The sequence below is a fragment of the Hemitrygon akajei genome, chromosome 21 (assembly GCF_048418815.1).
Source record: "Hemitrygon akajei chromosome 21, sHemAka1.3, whole genome shotgun sequence".
Taxonomy (NCBI): Eukaryota; Metazoa; Chordata; class Chondrichthyes; order Myliobatiformes; family Dasyatidae; genus Hemitrygon; species Hemitrygon akajei.
The window spans coordinates 20,254,761-20,272,772 of NC_133144.1; the positions used below are offsets into that span (position 1 = coordinate 20,254,761).

At 45.4% G+C, this 18,012-nt stretch overlaps 1 protein-coding gene across 6 annotated transcripts in view; it reads left to right on the plus strand.

Moving 5' to 3' along the window:
• Nucleotides 1-10,055: 10,055 nt before the first annotated feature.
• LOC140714138 (cytoplasmic polyadenylation element-binding protein 1-like) overlaps nucleotides 10,056-18,012 on the plus strand; it is a 95,182-nt gene continuing 87,225 nt past the window's right edge. The window contains exons 1-2 of one of the 6 annotated variants that reach the window (XM_073024961.1): nucleotides 10,056-10,194; nucleotides 12,089-12,272. In XM_073024961.1, the coding sequence (XP_072881062.1) occupies nucleotides 10,180-10,194; nucleotides 12,089-12,272 (199 nt within the window). In that variant the 5' untranslated portion in view covers nucleotides 10,056-10,179. Of the gene's footprint in view, nucleotides 10,195-10,390; nucleotides 10,410-11,354; nucleotides 11,562-11,918; nucleotides 11,939-12,088; nucleotides 12,273-18,012 lie in introns of those variants that run through there. The other 5 variants (XM_073024960.1, XM_073024955.1, XM_073024957.1 and 2 more) reach the window with 5 other exon arrangements.

Sequence of the window (18,012 nt, forward strand, 5' to 3'; positions counted from 1 at the left end):
GAGGAGGAATTTCTTTAGTCAGAGAATGGTGAATCAGTGGGATTTATTGCCACAGATAACTGTGGAGGCCAAGTCATTGAGTATATTTAAAGCAGAGGTTAATAGTTTCTTGATTAGTAAGGGCAAACTGCAATTTGAGAGGGAGAAGCCCAGGTCACATGTATCAGTATCGCAATGGGAAAAAAAGGGAAATATGGAGGCACGAGAGAGGAGCTTGTCCAGGTGGACTGGAGAGGGATACTGGTGGGGATGATGGCAGAACAGTGGAGGCTGAAGTTTCTGGGAATAATTCACAAGGCGCAGGATAGATGCGTCCCGCAAAAGAAATTGTTTTTAAATGGCAGGGCTAGGCAACCGTGAGGACTGCATAAAAGCCAAGGAAAGGACATATAAGGTAGCAAAAGTGAGTGGAAAGTTAGTTGATTGGGAAGCTTTTAAAATCCAACCAAATGCAACTAAAAAAGCTATAAGAAGGGAAAAGATGAAATATAAGGGCAAGCTAGCCGATAATATAAAGAAGGATAATAAACATTTTTTTCAGTTATATAAAGATTAAAAAGGAGGTGAGAGTTGATATTGGACCACTGGAAAATGATGCTGGTGAGGTAGTAATGGGGGACAAAGAAATGGCAGATTAACTTAATAAGTATTTTGCTTCAGTCTTTACTGTGGAAGACACTAGCAGTGGGCCAGGGGTCCGTGAGTGCCATTGCTATTACAAAGGAAAAAGTGCTGGGCAAACCGAAAGGTCTTAAGGTGGATAAGTCACCTGGACCAGATGGACTACATCCCAGAGTTCCGAGAGAGGTTGCTGAAGAGATAACGGATACATTGGTCATGATCTTTCAAGAATCACTTGATTCTGGCATGGTCCTGAGGATTGGAAAATTGCAAATGTCACTCCACTCTTTAAGAAGGGAGGAAGACAAAAAAAGAGGGAATTATAGGCCAGTTAGCCTAATCCCAGTGGTTGGGAGAGTGTTGGAGTTCATTATTAAGGACAAGGTTTTGATGTACTTGGAGATTAATGATAAGTCAAAGTCAGCATGGTTTCTGTAAAGGGAAATCTTGCCTGACAAATCTGCTAGAGTTCTTCGAGGAAGTAACAAGCAGGGTGGACAAAGGAGAGGCAGAGGATGTCATTTACTTGGATTTTCAGAAGGCATTTGATAAAGTGCCTCACATGAGGCTGCTTAACAAGATAAAATTCTATGGTGTTACTGGCATGGATAGAGAAATGGTTGACAGCCAGGAGGAAGTGAGTGGGAATAAAGGGGACCTTTTCTGGTTGGCTGCCAGTGACTAGTGGTGTTCCTCAGGGGTCAATATTGGGACCACTACTTTTCACATTGTTTGACAGTGATTTGGATAATGGAATTGATGGCTTTGTGGCAAAGTTTATGGATGATACACAGATAAGTAGAGGGTTAGGTGGTGCTGAGGAAGCAATGCGATTGCAGCAGGATTTAGACAAATTGGAAGAATGGGCAAAAAGTGGCAGATGGCATACAGTGCTGGGAAATTTATGATAATGCATTTTGGTAAAAGGAATAATAGTGCAGACTATTACCTAAATGCAGAGAAAATTCAAACATCAGAGGTGCAAGGGGACTTGGGAGTCCTCGTTCAAGACTCGCAGAAAGTTAATTCACAGGTTGAGTTTGTGGTAAAGAAGGCAGAAGCAAAGTTGACATTTATTTCAAGGGGATAATGCTGAGGCTTTATAACTCACAGGTCAGGCCGCACGGAGTATTGTCAACAGTCTTGTTCCCCATATTTCAGGAAGCAAGTGTTGTTGTTTGGGAGAGTCCAGAGGAGGTTCGTGAGGATGATTCTGGGAATGAAGGGGTTACCATACGAGGAGCGTTTAGCAGCTTTGGGCCTGTACTCACTAGAATTTAGAAGAATGCAGGGGGATCTCATTGAAACCTACCAAATGCTGAAAGGACTAGATAGGGTAGATGTGGAGAGGATGTTCCCTCTGGCAAAGGTATCCAGAACTACAGAGCACAGAGAGGGGCGACCTTTTAGAACAGAAGAGGAATTTTTTTTTTTAGCCAAATAGTAGTGAATTTATGGAATGCTCTGCCACTGGCTGTGGTGGAGGCCAAGTCCATGGCTACATTCAAAGCGGAAGCTGATAGATTCCTGATTGAGGCCAGGTATATGAGGTTGAATGGGAACTGGGAACAGCTGTGATGAAATGGATGAATAGACTAATTCTGCTCCTATGTCTTATGGCATCAAAGGTTACGGGGAGAAAACTGAAGAATGGGATTGAGAGGGATCATACATTGGCCATGATGGAGTGGCAAAGCAGTCTCGATGGGCTGATTGCCTAATTCTGCTCCTTCGTCTTACGATCTCATGGATCTCAGGTTCACATTTGCAGATTGAATGGAAGGATGGAAAATTAAAGTGACAGGCAATTAAAGGCTGAAGGAGTGCGGTGGCACAATCAGCAGAGCCTCTACTTCACAATGCAGGTTTCAATCCTGCCTTCAGGTTGCTGTCTGTGTGGAGTATGCATGGTTTCTCTGTCATTGTGAGGGTTTCCTCTGACTTTTCACAACTTCAAAGAACTAGGTAATGATAGAGTTCTAGAAAATTATAAGGCTAGCAGGAAGGAGCTTGAGAATGAAATTAGGAGAGCCGGAAGGGGCCATGAGAAGGCCTTGGCGGACAGGGAAAACCCCAAGGTATTCTACAAGTATGTTAAGAGCAAGAGGATAAAACGTGAGAGATTACGACCAATCAAGTGACAGTGAAAAAGTGTGTATGGAACCGGAGGAAATAGCGGAGGTACTTAATGAATACTTTGCTTCAGTATTCACTATGGAAAAGTACCTTGGCGATTATAGGATGACTTACAACAGACTGAAAAGCTTGAGCATATAGACATTGAGAAAGGTGATGCGCTGGAGCTTTTGGAAAGCATCAAGATGGATAAGTCACCGGGACTGGACAAGATGTACCCCAACCTACTGTGGGAGGCGAGGGCAGAGATTGCTGAGCCTCTGGCAATGATCTTTGCATCATCAATGGGGATGGGAAAGGTTCTAGAGGATTGGAGGGTTGCAGATCTTGTTCCCTTATTCAAGAAAGGGAGTAGAGTTATTCCAAGAAATTATAGATCAGTGAGTCTTACTTCAGTGGTTGGTAAGCTGATGGAGAAGATCCTGAGAGGCAGGATTTATGAACATTTGGAGAGGCATAATATGATTAGGAATAGTCAGCATGGCTTTGTCAAAGGCAGGTCGTACCTTACGAGCCTGATTGAATTTTTTGATAATATGACTAAACACATTGATGAAGGTAGAGCAGTAGATGTAGTGTATATGGATTTCAGCAAGGCATTTGATAAGGTACCCCATGCAAGGCTTATTGAGAAAGTAAGGAGGTATGGGATCCAAGGGGACATTGCTTTGTGGATCCAAAATTGGCTTGCCCACAGAAGGCAAAGAGTGGTTGTAAATGGGTCATATTCTATATGGAGGTCGGTCACCAGTGGTGTGCCACAGTGATCTGTTCTGGGAACCTTTCTCTTCATGATTTTTATAAATGACCTGGATGAGGAGGTGGAGGGATGGGTTCGTAAATTTGCTGATGACACAAAGGCTGGGGGTGTTGTGGATAGTGTGGAGGGCTGTCAGAGGTTACAGCGGGACTTTGATAGGATACAAAACTGGGCTGAGAAGTGGCAGATGGAGCTCAAACCAGATAAGTGTGAGGTGGTTCATTTTGGTATCAAATATGATAGCAGAATATACTTTTAATGGTAAGACTCTTGGTAGTGTGGAGGATCAGAGGGATCTTGGGGTCTGTGTCCATAGGACACTCAAAGCTGCTGGGCAGGTTGACTCTGTGGTTAAGAAGGCAAACGGTGCATTGGCCTTAATCAACCGTAGGATTGAGTTCAAGAACCGAGAGGTAATGTTACAGCTATATAGGACCCCGGTCAGACCCCACTTGGAGTACTGTGCTCAGTTCTGGTCACCTCTCTACTGGAAGGATGTGGAAACTATAGAAAAGGTGCAGAGGAGATTTACAAGGATGTTCCATGGATTGGGGAGCAAGGCTTATGAGAACAGGTTGAGACAACTCGTCCTTTTCTCCTTGGAGGAACGGAGGATGAGAGGTGACCTGATAGAGGTGTATAGGATGATGAGAGGCATTGATCATTTGGATAGCCAGAGGCTTTTTCCCAGGGCTGAAATGGCTAACACGAGAGGGCACAGTTTTAAGGTGCTTGGAAGTAGGTACAGAGGGGATGTCAGGGGTTAGTTTTTTACACAGAGAGTGGTGAGTGTGGAATGCACTGCCAGCATCAGTGGTGGAGGCGTAAGCAACAGGGTCTCTTAAGAGACTCCTGGATAGGTACATGGAGCTTATAAAAACAGAGGGCTATGGGTAACCCTAGTAATTTCTAAAGTAAGTACTTGTTCGGCACAGCATTGTGGGCCAAAGAACCTGCATTGTGCTGTATGTTTTCTATGTAACTTAGAGATACATGGGTCGGTGGGTTAATCAGCCAGTGTAAATTGCTCCTGGTGAGTATGTGATAGGGAGAATCTGGGGGATGAGGAAATAACTGTTTCTATGCTGTACCTATCCAGGACTCTATGATACACATCAACCAAGACAAGTTTTCTGTTCTTTAAAGTTGCACCAAGGGGTCTTTCCATGCAGTTGACCCAGAGCAGTGGCATGCCATGGTAGTGTAGTGCTTAACATGACGCTATTACTGCTTGGGGCGTTAGAGTTCTGAGTTAAATTCCAGCGCTATCTGTAAGGAGTTTGTACGTTCTCCCCATGACTGTGTGGGTTTTCTCTGGGTGCTTCACTTTCCTCCCACAGTCCAAAGGTGTATTGGTTAATTGGTCATTGTGACTTGTCCTGCGGTTAGGCTAGGGTTGAGTAGCTGGGTTGTTGGGTGGTGCGGTGCATTAGGCTGGAAGAGCCTGTTCCACACCCTATCTCTAAATGAATAAAATAAATAAACAGCACTTGTAACACTTTAACTCTGGATTCAGAATCGGATTGCCTGTAGAAGGCAGAGGGTCGTGGTGGAGGGTGTACATTCAGATTGGAAGGTTGTGACTAGTGGTGTCCCACAAGGATCTGTTCTGGGACCCCTACTTTTTGTGATTTTTATTAACGACCTGGATGTGGGGGTAGAAGGGTGGGTTGGCAAGTTTGCAGACGACACAAAGGTTGGTGGTGTTGTAGATAGTGTAGAGGATTGTCGAAGATTGCAGAGAGACATTGATAGGATGCAGAAGTGGGCTGAGAAGTGGCAGATGGAGTTCAACCCAGAGAAGTGTGAGGTGGTATACTTTGGAAGGACAAACTCCAAGGCAGAGTACAAAGTAAATGGCAGGATACTTGGTAGTGTGGAGGAGCAGAGGGATCTGGGGGTACATGTCCACAGATCCCTGAAAGTTGCCTCACGGGTAGATAGGGTAGTTAAGAAAGCTTATGGGGTGTTAGCTTTCTTAAGTCGAGGGATAGAGTTTAAGAGTCGTGATGTAATGACGCAGCTCTATAAAACTCTGGTTAGGCCACACTTAGAGTACTGTGTCCAGTTCTGGTCGCCTCAGTATAGGAAGGATGTGGAAGCATTGGAAAGGGTACAGAGGAGATTTACCAGGATGCTGCCTGCTTTAGAGAGTATGGATTATGATCAGAGATTAAGGGAACTAGGGCTTTACCCTTTGGAGAGAAGGAGACACGATAGAAGTGTACAAGATATTAAGAGGAATAGACAGAGTGGACAGCCAGCGCCTCTTCCCCAGGGCACCACTGCTCAGTACAAGAGGACATGGCTTTAAGGTAAGGGGAGGGAAGTTCAAGGGGGATATTAGAGGAAGGTTTTTCACTCAGAGAGTGGTTGGTGCGTGGAATGCACTGCCTGAGTCAGTGGTGGAGGCAGATACACTAGTGAAGTTTAAGAGACTACTAGACAGGTATGTGGAGGAATTTAAGGTGGGGGGTTATATGGGAGGCAGGGTTTGAAGGTCGGCACAACATTGTGGGCCGAAGGGCCTGTAATGTGCTGTACTATTCTATGTTCTATGTTAACTCTTACAGTAAAAGGGCAGAGATATTGACCATCCACAGTCCATCTCCACTCTTGCTGTATGCCAACTCATGCACCATTTCTTCAATAGTACTTGAGCTTTGTATTGCCTCTTACTCTGGAGAACACATGCTACAGACATGATAATTGATAGTTACCATAATTATTAGCTTCTGGTAGTTGAATCCAACATAGTCATTTTTCTCTGTTTGGTCTAAGTGTCCTACTGATGAAGATTGAGAGTCTATGTCTCATTGTCAAACCAGTGGGTTAACCAAAGGAAGCTTAATCTCCTCTTGTGGAATTGCATAGTGGGCAGGTACTTAAAGTATACCACGATGTTGCCATTACGGTGAAATTAATTTCCTTGCCCTGGTATGGGTAGATAAGCTGAGAGCCTAGTCCTTCATTACTCCTTCCCTTTCTTCCCAGTCCCCCTCCCTATAATCCCCATTCTCCGTATCACCCACCCCATCTCCCGCTCTCCACATACTCCCAATTTTGTCTCCCTATATCTCCTGATATTCCACCTTTCCCCTCCTTATTTCCCTCTATATTCCCCATTGCACATTATATTCCCTCATTCATTTCTTCTCATTCTGCCCTCCTCATCTCCCTGACCCAATTACCCATGCTCCTCTCAGTTCTGCCCTCCCCATATCTCACCTATTGCCCATTCCCCCTTCATATGACCCTATCTGACCACCCTGTATCCTCATATCACATTTCCATCCCCCCTCCCCATATCTTCTCAATCCTCCTCTCCCTATCCACATTTTGGTCCTTCAGATCTCATTTTCTGCATTCCCTCCTCCCATTTCCCTTAGTATTCTCCATATCCCCTCATTTCCCCCATCTGTCCATTTTCCAATCCAATATCCCTGTCTCATTATTTTATCCATTTCCAGTGTCTCTCTCCATATTCCCTGTGGTGCTCTTAATGTTGGGCCTTCCTCCATATTCCCACTGTCCTCAGTCTCCCCTCCACATTCACCAGGCTCAGCACTTCGCCCTCACACTCCCCTCTTTATTCTTTAAGTCTTTCTTGAACAACAGATTAGCGTTAGCTATGCTACGCTAATGTCGTCCCATTGTTAAAGAAAGGCTCTAAGAATAAGACGGGAAATTATAGGCCGGTGAGACTGACGTTAGTAGTGGGTAAACTATCGGAGGATATGCTAATTGATTGGATATATAAGTATTTGGATTGACAGGGCCCAACTGTTGCTTGTGAACCAGATCGCCAGCTGTGGGTAAATAGCCCCACTGCCTTGTGGGCAGCCTCGGGAGAGATGAAGGCTACGGGAGTAAAGTGGAATCCCTAAGTCAGCCGGATGCCATTGAACATCCTCCTGGCAGCTCCTGCAGCCACGCTGGTGCCAAACGAATTACTTCATGAGCTTTCCTTTGGATTACACTGGTGAGGCTGAAAGGGGGATCTCGACAACCTGGGCATCTCAGGATCTCCGTGCCTTGCGCCCAGGCTTGTGATGATGGTGATCATCACCCATTATCCTTCAAGACAGGCGGATGCCAGCCATCTGGGGATAGTTAACATGGTTTTGATTGAGGGGATATGGGGGAATATTAAGGAAAACTGGAGGGGGGGGGGGAATGCTGAAAATGAGAAGATATGGAGAACCAAAATGTGGATAGAGAGAGCAGGATTGAGAAGATGTGAATGAGCAGATATGGGAGGGGGAATTGGCACATTAGTTTTTGCAAATTGATGAAGGAAAGTCAGTGAACATTGTTTACAATATCTAGACTTTGGCAAGGCCTTTGACAAGGTCCCGTATGGGAGGCTGGTGCAGAAGGCTCAGTTGCTGGCATTCAGGATGAAGTAGTTGGATTCAACACTGGCTTAGCAGAAGCCAGACAGTGGTGGCAGATGGTTGTCTCTGACTAGAGGTTGTCTGTGACTGGTGGTGTGCTGCAGGGAATGGTGGTGGATCCATCACTGTACGTTCATGATTTGGATGATAATGAGATAAACTGGATTGGATCAGCAAATACCTAAACTGGGGGGAAAGTGGACAGCGAAGAAGGCTGTCAAAGTTTGTAGCAGGATCTGAATTGAATGCAGACAAACGTGAGGTGTTGCACTTTGGCAGATCAGACCAGGATAGGACATACACAGTGAACGGTCGGCACTGAGGATGCAGTACAGCAATAGCTCTGGGAATACAGAGCCATAATTCCTTGAAGGTGACATCACAAAAGAGGGCTTTTGGCAGTCTTTGTAAATCAAAGTGTTGAGTACACTTTCAATACAATGTGTATTGAGTGTACATCACGCCTGGTGGTATGAATATTGATTTCTCCTTCCGATTTAAAAAAAATTCCCTCCCCCTCCCATCTTCTTCTATTCCCGCTCTGGCCTCTTACCTGTTCTCACCTCCCCCTTGGTCCCCTCCTCTCTCCCTTTCTCCTATGGTCCACTCTCCTATCAGATTCCTTCTTCCCCAGCCCTCTATCTTTCCCACCACTTGGTTTTACCTATCACCTTCCAGCTACCCTCCTAACCCTTCACCCTTCCTTCTCAGGCCCAAGGAAGGGTCTAGGCTCAAAACATCGACTGTTCATTCATTTCCATGGACACTGCCTGACCTGCTGAGTTCCTCCAGCACTTTGCATGTGTAGGAAAGTACTGAGTGCATGAGCTGGGATGCTATGTTGAAATTGCCCAAAGATGCTGGAAGCCAGATTTGGAGTATTGTGTGCAGTTCTGTCACTTACCTACAGGACAGAATAGTACTGAAAGACTGCAGAGAAAATTTACAAGGATTTTGCCGGGTTTCAAGGACCTGAGTTATAGGGAAAGGTGGAATAGGTTTGGACTTTGTTCCTTGGAGCGTCGGAGAATGAGGGGAGATTTAATAGAAGTATGCAAAATTATGAGGGGTATAGATAGGGTAAATGCAAGCAGGCTTGTTCCACTGAGGTTGGGTGGGTGAGACTAGAAGTCACAGGTTAAGGGTGAAATATGAAATATTTAAGGAGGAACTTCTTCAATCAGAGGGTGCTTCAATCTGCCAGTGGAAGTTCGTTCAAATTCAACATTTATGAGAGGTTTGAGTGGGAGGGGCAGAGAGGACTATGGTCCAGGTGTGGGTTGATGAGACTAGTCAGAGCAATGGTTTGGCACAGACTAGATGGGCTGAAGGGCCTGTTTCTGTGGCTGTGGTGCACTATGACTCTATAACGGCACCTATCCCCATACAACTACACCACACTCCTCTTGTATCCTGCACATTCATCCCTAGCCTTCTCCCATGCCCCCACCCCCCACATAATCTTGTAATGCCCCCTTCCATATTCCCCTGTATCCCTTCTCCACTGTCTTTGTACTTTTCTCCATTTATTTTCACCCATTGCACCATACTCTCCCAATACCTGCCTCCCATTCCTCCCCAGATGGTCCCACTTTCATCATTTATGCCTACATCACTTTCCCATACTCTTACTCGACCTATATCCTGCATATAACCCTCTTGCCTCATTCCCATAATCCATAATTCCCCAACATTTATAAAGCCCTTTCCCTCACATGCTCCTTACAACTCTGTACTCTTCTACTCAATCCTCATAACTTCCTTTACCCCCTGCATTACATTTACTTCACAATGCGAAACCTCCCCTTTGACCATATTCTTCAGTACCCCTTCAGACACCTAATAGCCCCACCCCCTCGTATTCTGCCTTCCCACATTGCCTTTAATTTTCCCCCTACAATTCCTTTTCTCCGTTGCAAAATCTGCCTGCCCTATTTTCCTCTTTGTTCTTATCACACCTCCCTCTCCTGTATTTACTCTGCAGACTGAGCCACTGACCCTTGCCGGGGCAGGGGAAGGAAGTCAGGAAAATTGCCAAAACCTGGTGTAGACAAGAGAGATCAGGTGTTTCCAATGTGCATCATCTGGCAACGGATTAGGACGGAAAGCCGCCAATGACATAAATAGGGGGCGTTGGGCGATGAGCGTTGTTGCAAAACGTCTTGATTTATTTTAAAGATCTATTTTCATCCCATTGCTAGTCACTGTGTTGCAAATTTCATTTTCCGTTTTATTGTGGCGAGTGCTCCGGTCGGGAAGGTGACCATGGCTTTTTCGCTGGTAAGGAAAATTGTTACAAGGAGGAGAGAGAGACAGAGGGAGGGAATGCACCAAGAGTGCGTCACGACAGTAACAAGAGCTTGCACGACAGTCCGGCTGGGGGTTGCTGATAAGAGTGAGGAATATCAATGGCAACGGGAGCGAATAATTTTACAATAATAGCTTTTTTTGTGCTCTAATTCAATGCCGAGATGGAACCAGGGTGCATTTACAGGGTATTTCCAACTTTCGGTGCACCGTTAAAAAGTGTCGCAATATTTTACTGCTTGCATGTATTATCGTTTTGTTACCTACCTTGGATGCGGTTTCTTTAACCATCCCAAATGTAGAATGGTGATGACCTACGGAATTTGTATTGTTCCCCTTTTCTCCCGTGGAAGGTTTTGTTAGCAACACAGAAGCGACTCTAGACCGGGGAGCGGCCTCAAGCTTATTAAAATGTTTCCGTGCTGGTACAGTACCGGTAATTATTGCACTTGTCTTCTATTGAGCTTTGCAGTCGATTGTCTGCGTTTAACTTTCAAACCTCTTGGCGTAAGGACTAAATGTGACGCCTGTGTATGGTTTACTTATCAGTGACACATTAAGATGTGTTTAAAATAATTTGTTTAATTTATATTGCTGGCCAAAGTGAAAGGGGTACTGCATTTTTATTTTTGGAAACCCGTCTATTGGAACTGAACTTGAAGTACCATGCACACGTGTGCTTCAACTAGGTAGTGAAGATGTATGCAAGAATCTTGGCACCGTTCCGGAAAAAAAAGGCGTTGCAGAAATCGAACATGACCCAGAATCGTTTGTTCTTCACGACTCTCGTTTGCTGGGGATGCACACTGCAAGAAGAGCGTTGCTTGCTCCATAGTTGGAGTGGCTGCCCGTTAAAGGCTTTGCAGCAGCAGCAGGGTTAAGTCCAGCAGCCCCGCCAGAGCATCCGTCTGTCTGCCGCCCGGGGTCCGCTCGCTCTCGCTCCCGCCTGCACGTGGAGCGGGAGAAGGGGCGGCGCGTGCCGTGCCACGTGCGTTTGTTTACCAGCGCTCCTCAGCGGGCAACGGCAAGTGCGGGAGGGGTAAAAAGGTGGCCGAGTGAGACGCTACTCTGTTTAAGTACCGCCACATGTCCAATTGTGGGGTACTGGTAACATTTTAAAAATCTGTTACTTAATAATAAAAGGGAACGGAGCTTTTGTTATTGTAATTATGGCCTCCGGTGGTGACCTTTCAAATCCGAGCACCCCCACTCCTGCAGTCGATTTGGACGTCGTGAAGGCGGGGCAATGGCTGCGGTTGGGGATTGGCGGCCGAAGAGGGTTCGAGCGCGTGGGAGAATCGGTGGGTTGCCCGAGTCGGAGCTGGGGTTCGGCAGCGCAGGTAGGGCGGGATGTGAGGCAGGGCCCCGCAAGTGCCCGAATAACGGCAACGAGCCCCGCTGGCGGAGAAGGCAAATGCGAGGCGAATGACGGTGGATAAAGATAAGAGGCCGGGGTGGGAGAATCCCCATTATGAGGGGAGGGGAGGAGAGGGGAAGGAGCGCTGAGGCGGGCGGATGGGCTCGGCGCGCAGCGAGCTGGAAGTGTCGAGGCCCCTGGGCGCCTGTGTGTGTGGGGAGGGGGGAGCGGTGTCGTGTCCCGCCCCGCCCCCTCACGCTAGGCGATTGGGAACGCGCGCCTCCCGGCGGTGGGACCGTGCGGTGCAACCATCTGCGCATGCGTGGTGAGGCCCGCCCGGGTCATCTTGAGACCTTGCAGGTTTGGACGGCCTTCCACCCTGAGGGTAGGAGACCCTCATACCACCGCGCTCCTTCGTTCGCGGGACAGTTCATGAAGTGTGTGGTAGAGGTAACTTAATTTGAATGTGAAATTGCGAAAGTGGCTTTCTAATAACTTGATATCTTTCAGAACAACGAGAGTGGCAGGGGGCAGGATTGCTGGGATGTGCCCCGCTCTACAGAAACACCAGCCTTGTCCACCTGCAGTAATGCTGACATCTTCCGCAGAATAAACGCAATGTTAGACAACTCGTTGGACTTCTCAGGAGTCTGCACAACTCCTATCACCAAGGGTCGCAGGGAGAACGTGGGAGGTAATGTACTTGCAGGGAGTGATGTTGGCAAACATTTTTTGCTTGGTTCATCGTGATTCTTTGAAGTAGTTTTTGTCGGCTGGCGTATCTCGGGCTTTGATGCACTTAATATGCTGTATTCTAGTGCTTTATTTAATGCCATAAAAAGAGCTTTATTGGATTATAAGTGTCTGCAAAGTTGAATAAATTTGGTCAGAGGTAAGTTTTAAAGGATGTCTGTTTAGTGACTGACTAAATTTCAGCTGGGGTCCTGTGTTCCACCAGCATTTTGTGTGTAGCAATTTTGGATGCTTGAAATTAAGGATAAACCAGAATTTGTGCACATAATCTTGTGGGTTGGGTTATTGTATTGTAAGAGGTGGAGATGAGACTACCAAAGTATTTTGAAAGGTCAAAGCTTTCCTTTCTAGTCTAGAAAAAGTCACTTCATATGCATGTTAATTAGGCAATTTATTTTGCAATATACTTCTGATTCAGTTCTGCTACTTGAATTTGCTATTCTCGTGTAGTAAAAATTGCTTTTCAGATGTTGAGGGTGGTATTGCAGATAGCTGGGAAACAAGAGTTTTATTTCTGTAATTGTAACAAATAACATTAATTGCCAATAAAATAACTGGATTTTGCTTCCTTTTAATATATTATGAGAACTAAGATGAATTATGAGAGGAAGCTGGCAACTAATATCAAAGAAGATACTAAGCTTTAAGTATATAAAGGGTTAGAATAGAGGGTAGATATAGGGCCAATAGAAAAGGATGCTGGAGATATTGTAATGAGAGATGCAGAGATAGAGTAACCAAATGTGTATTTTGCATCAGTCTTCAGTGGAAGATGTCCGCAATATACCAGACATTCAAGAATGTCAGGAAAGTGAAGTTTGTGCAGTGAAAATTACGACCGAGAAGGTGCTCAGGAAGCTTAATGGTCTGAGGGTGGATAAATCTTCTGGACCTGATGGAATGCACCCTTGGGTTCTGAAGGAAGTAGCTGGAGAGATTGTGGAGGCATTAACGATGATCTTCCAAGAATCAATAGATTCCAGCATTGTACCGGATGACTTGAAAATTGTAGATGTTACTCTGCTATTTAAGAAGGGTGGGAGACAGCAGAGAGGCAACTATAGACCTGTTAGCCTGACATCAGTGGTTGGAAAGTTGTTGAAGGCAAATGCAATGTTGGCATTCATTTCTAGAGTTATAGAATATAAGAGCAGTGATGTGATGTTGAGACTCTATAAGGCACTCATGAGACCACACTTGGAGTATTGTGTGTAGTTTTGTGCTCTTTATTTTAGAAAGGATATTCTGACATTGGAGAGGGTTCAGAGAAGATTCACAAGAATGATTCCAGGAATGAAAAGGTTACGGTATGAGGAATGTTTGGCAGCTCGTGGGTTGTGTTCCCTGGAGATCAGGAGAATGAGAGGGGATCTCATAGAAACATTCTGAATGTTAAAAGGCCTGAACAGATTAGATAAGGCAAGGTTATTTCCCATGGTAGGGGAGTCTAGGACAAGAGGTCACAACTTCAGGATTGAAGGACGTCCTTTTAGAACTGAGATGAGAAGAGATCACTTTAGTCAGAGGGTGGTAAATCTGTGGAACTTGTTGCCACGAGCAATTGTGGAGGCCAAGTCATTGGGTGTATTAAAGACAGATAGATAGTTTCTTGATTAGCCAGGGCATCAGAGGGTATGGGGTGAAAGCAGGGGAGTGGGGATGACTGGAAGAATTGGATCAGTTGTGATTGAATGATGGAGCAGACTTGATGGGCCAAATGGCCTACTTTTGCTCCTATGTCTTATGGTCTTGTCGTCTTTAACAAATTAATGTTGATATTGCTAAGAATAAGACAAAAGCTGCTTTTTATTGCTAAAGGATTTGAGTACAAGAGATGTCTTAACTGGTATAAAAGTTCCTTGTGAGACCACATCTGAAATATTGTACAAATGTCTCAAGTGGTTGTGAAAATTGGTGTGCAGTGAAGGCCCACTAGATTGATAGGTAAATTGAGAGACTAATATTCGGGCTATATTCCAGAACAGGTTTTCCCAACCTGGGGTCACAGACCTATCAGTTAATGGTAAGGCTCCATGGCATAAAAAGTTAGGAATCCCTGTTCTAGAGTTAAAATGAGGTGGTCTAACTTGTACTTTGCTGAGAATAGTGACATTAATGTGGAGCTAGTTAGTATTGACTAATTTGTTTAGGACTAGGCCAAATCTCAGGAGTTGGCCACTTGAGATGAGAGAAATTTCCTTTTTATTTCTCAATTCTTTGGATTTCACTAACCCTGAGTGTATTCAGGATAATTGGGTGTTTTGGTAATGGCGACCCAAGGAAATTGCAATTAATGCAAGGAAAGGTAGATCAGTTGGATCATGGCAGACATGTCTGAATGGTGTGTGGCCCTCTTTAACGATGGTTATATGTATCCATTCCAGTGTGTTAAGGTTTCCCAAGCTTGCAGAACAATGACTACAGTGCGTATAAGATATTCAGCCCCATTGGAAGTGGATTACACATTGAATCACAAGATTTAATCTGGCTTTTCTGATACTGATCAACAGAAAAAGACTTGTTCATATCAAAGTGAAAACAGATCCCTACAAAGTGGAACACAGCAGGCCAGGCAGCATCTATAAGGAGAAGCACTGTCGACGTTTTGGGCTGAGACCCTTCGTCAGGACTAACTGAAAGGAGAGATACTAAGAGATTTGAAAGTAGTGGGGGGAGGGGGAAATGCAAAACGATAAAAGACCAGAGGGGGTGGGATGAAGCTAAGAGCTGGAAAGGTGATTGGTGAAAATGATACAGAGCTGGAGAAGGGATAGGATCATGGGACGGGAGGCCTCAGAAGAAAGGGGTGGGGGAGCACCAGAGGGAGATGGAGAACAGGCAGAGTGATGGGCAGAGAGGGAAAAAAAACCTAAATATGTCAGGAATGGGGTAAGAAGGGGAGGAGGGGCATTAACAGAAGTTGGAGAAGTCAATGTTCATGCCATCAGGTTGGAGGCTACCCAGCTGGTATATAAGGTGTTGTTTCTCCAACCTGAGTTTGGATTCATCTTGACAGTAGAGGAGGCCATGGATAGACATATCAGAATGGGAATGGGACGTGAAATTAAAATGTGTGGCCACTGGGAGATCCTGTTTTTTCTGGTGGACTGAGCGTAGGTGTTCAGCGAAATGGTCTCCCAGTCTGCGTCTGGTCTCGCCAATATATAAAAGGCCACACCGGGAGCACCGGACGCAGTGTACCACACCAGCTGACTCAAGTGAAGTGTCGCCTCACCTGGAAGGACTTTCTGGGGCCCTGAATGGTGGTGAGGGAGGGAGTGTAAGGGCAGGTGTAGCACTTGTTCCGCTTACAAGGATAAGTGCCAGGAGGGAGATTGGTGGGAAGGGATGGGGGGGACGAGTGGACAAGGGAGTCGTGTAGGGAGCGATCCCTGCAGAAAGCGGGGGGGGGGTGGGGGGAGAGAAAGATGTTCTTGGTAGTGGGATCCCGTTGGAGGTGGCGGAAGTTACGGAGAATTATACGTTGGATCTGGAGGCTGGTGGTGTTTAGGTGAGGACAAGGGGAACCCTATCCCGAGTGGGGTGGCGGGCAGATGGAGTGAGGGCAGATGTGCGGGAAATGGGAGAGATGCATTTGAGAGCACAGTTGATGGTGGAAGAAGGGAAGCCCCTTTGTTTAAAAAAGGAAGACATCTCCTTCGTCCTGGAATGAAAAGCCTTATCCTGAGAGCAGATGCGGCGGAGACAGAAGAATTGTGAGAAGGGGATAGCATTTTTGCAAGGGACAGGGTGGGAAGAGGAATAGTCCAGGTAGCTGTGAGAGTCTGTAGGCTTATAGTAGATAAGCCATCTCCAGAGATGGAGACGGAAAGATCAAAAAAGTGGAGGGAGGTGTCGGAAATGGACCAGGTAAATTTGAGGGCGGGGTGAAAGTTGGAAGCCAAGTCAATGAAGTCAACGAGCTCGCATGTGTGCAGGAGGCAGCACCAATGCAGTTGTCGATGTAGCGAAGGGAAAGAGGGGGACGGATACCCGTATAGACTTGGAACATGGACTGTTCCACAAAGCCAACAAAAAGGCAGGTGTAGCCATGGGCCATTGGGACAGATGGGCTCTAAACCTGTTTAGCACACCAAAGGTTCATGGGGAACCCGGTGCTAAAATATTTGCAGACAACCTAATTCGGGCTCAGGGTTTCGTAAGTAGCAGAGCAACTACCTCACTGCGATCTACTGAAAGTCTTCCCTCGAGCCAAACTTTTGTCGGCCGATAGATCCTACCTACCTGCAAGGGGGGTGGGCACACGCCCTGTTGCACTCCTCGGTCAGTCACTCTCTCTGACTGCGACTGCCGTGGCCACGGTGCGGGGACCTCCTGCCCTTACCTTGTCCTCTGGTGTGTTGTAATTTTGTATGTTCATACGAGGAAAATATGCGCTGTTTAAGATCCAAACGTTACTTAAAATCTTATGATGCATTTATTTATAAGTGAGTTATAATTGACTTGTTTATATTTGTGCGCGGAAAATGTGCATTGTGTTTAATATTAAATGTTTAATATTTAATGTGTGTTAGATAACCCTTTTTGAAATGAAATTGAGTGTATTAGCCACTTATGTGACTTATAGTTGACTTTATCACCTATAATATAGGTTCTATTTTCTGGTCGTGATTAACACCCCATGACCACCTCCCCATCCCCGTCGGCCAGTCCGCAAGAATACTGTCAATATTAAACTGGTCCATGGTGCAAAAAAGGTTGGTGACCCCTGCACTAATCACTACACCACTGGCACCCAGGTCAAAGTTCAAAGTACATTTATTATCCAATTGTGTATTCAGTATAATCCTGAGATTCGTCTTCCTGCAGACAAACATGAAACAAATACCATGGAACACTTTCAAAGAAAACATCAAGCACCCAATATGCAAAAAAAAATTGTACAAATGGTGTAAAATGAGCAAATATCACGGTTTTAAACATCAAACTGAAGAGTCCTAGAAACAGTCCAGGATTGTTCGATCAAATTTAGTGCTGTTGTTCAATGACTACAGGCCATAAAGCCAGCCTGCCCTGAACAAAATAGTGTAAAATTGCAATAAGAGTAATTAGAAACACATAACATGAATTGCATTGTCCTTTTTTAAAGAGAGAGTCCAATCCAGAAACTGCACTGACCAAATGTTACCCAAGACTTCTGCATCTTCCTGTAGCAGAAAGGGAGATATACTGGTCAAACACAGGCAGACAACACTGTATACCCACTTGCCTTCCATTCTCATCCTCTTTCAATCTCGCTCAGTGCTTTAATCGGTGAGTTGGTCAAGAATTGGAGCAGGTTATTTGTTCGCAGATCTGCCGGTAGAAACACTTGGTTCTTAACCATGCCCAATTCCCTCTGAGATACCAAAACCACCGGATTGCTCAGTCAACCTAAAATCAATTATTAACTGGCTCAAGTTGTGCACAAATTAGTAGTAGAAATATATTTAAATGTATTTCATGATCTGTCTGCAGGACATTGCCATTAGTTGCTGGTCACTGGTGTTATCTTGCAATGTAGTCATTACCTGTGGTCTGTCAAGCCATCATTAAGATTCTCATTTTCTAATTCTGTTTTCGTATTTCCTTTTAATCCTATGCAATTTCCTCTGCTCTCGTGTTCTACTACATTATTCCTTTTGGTGGCTTTATTTCAATTGCCCTGCCTTTCGGGTGAG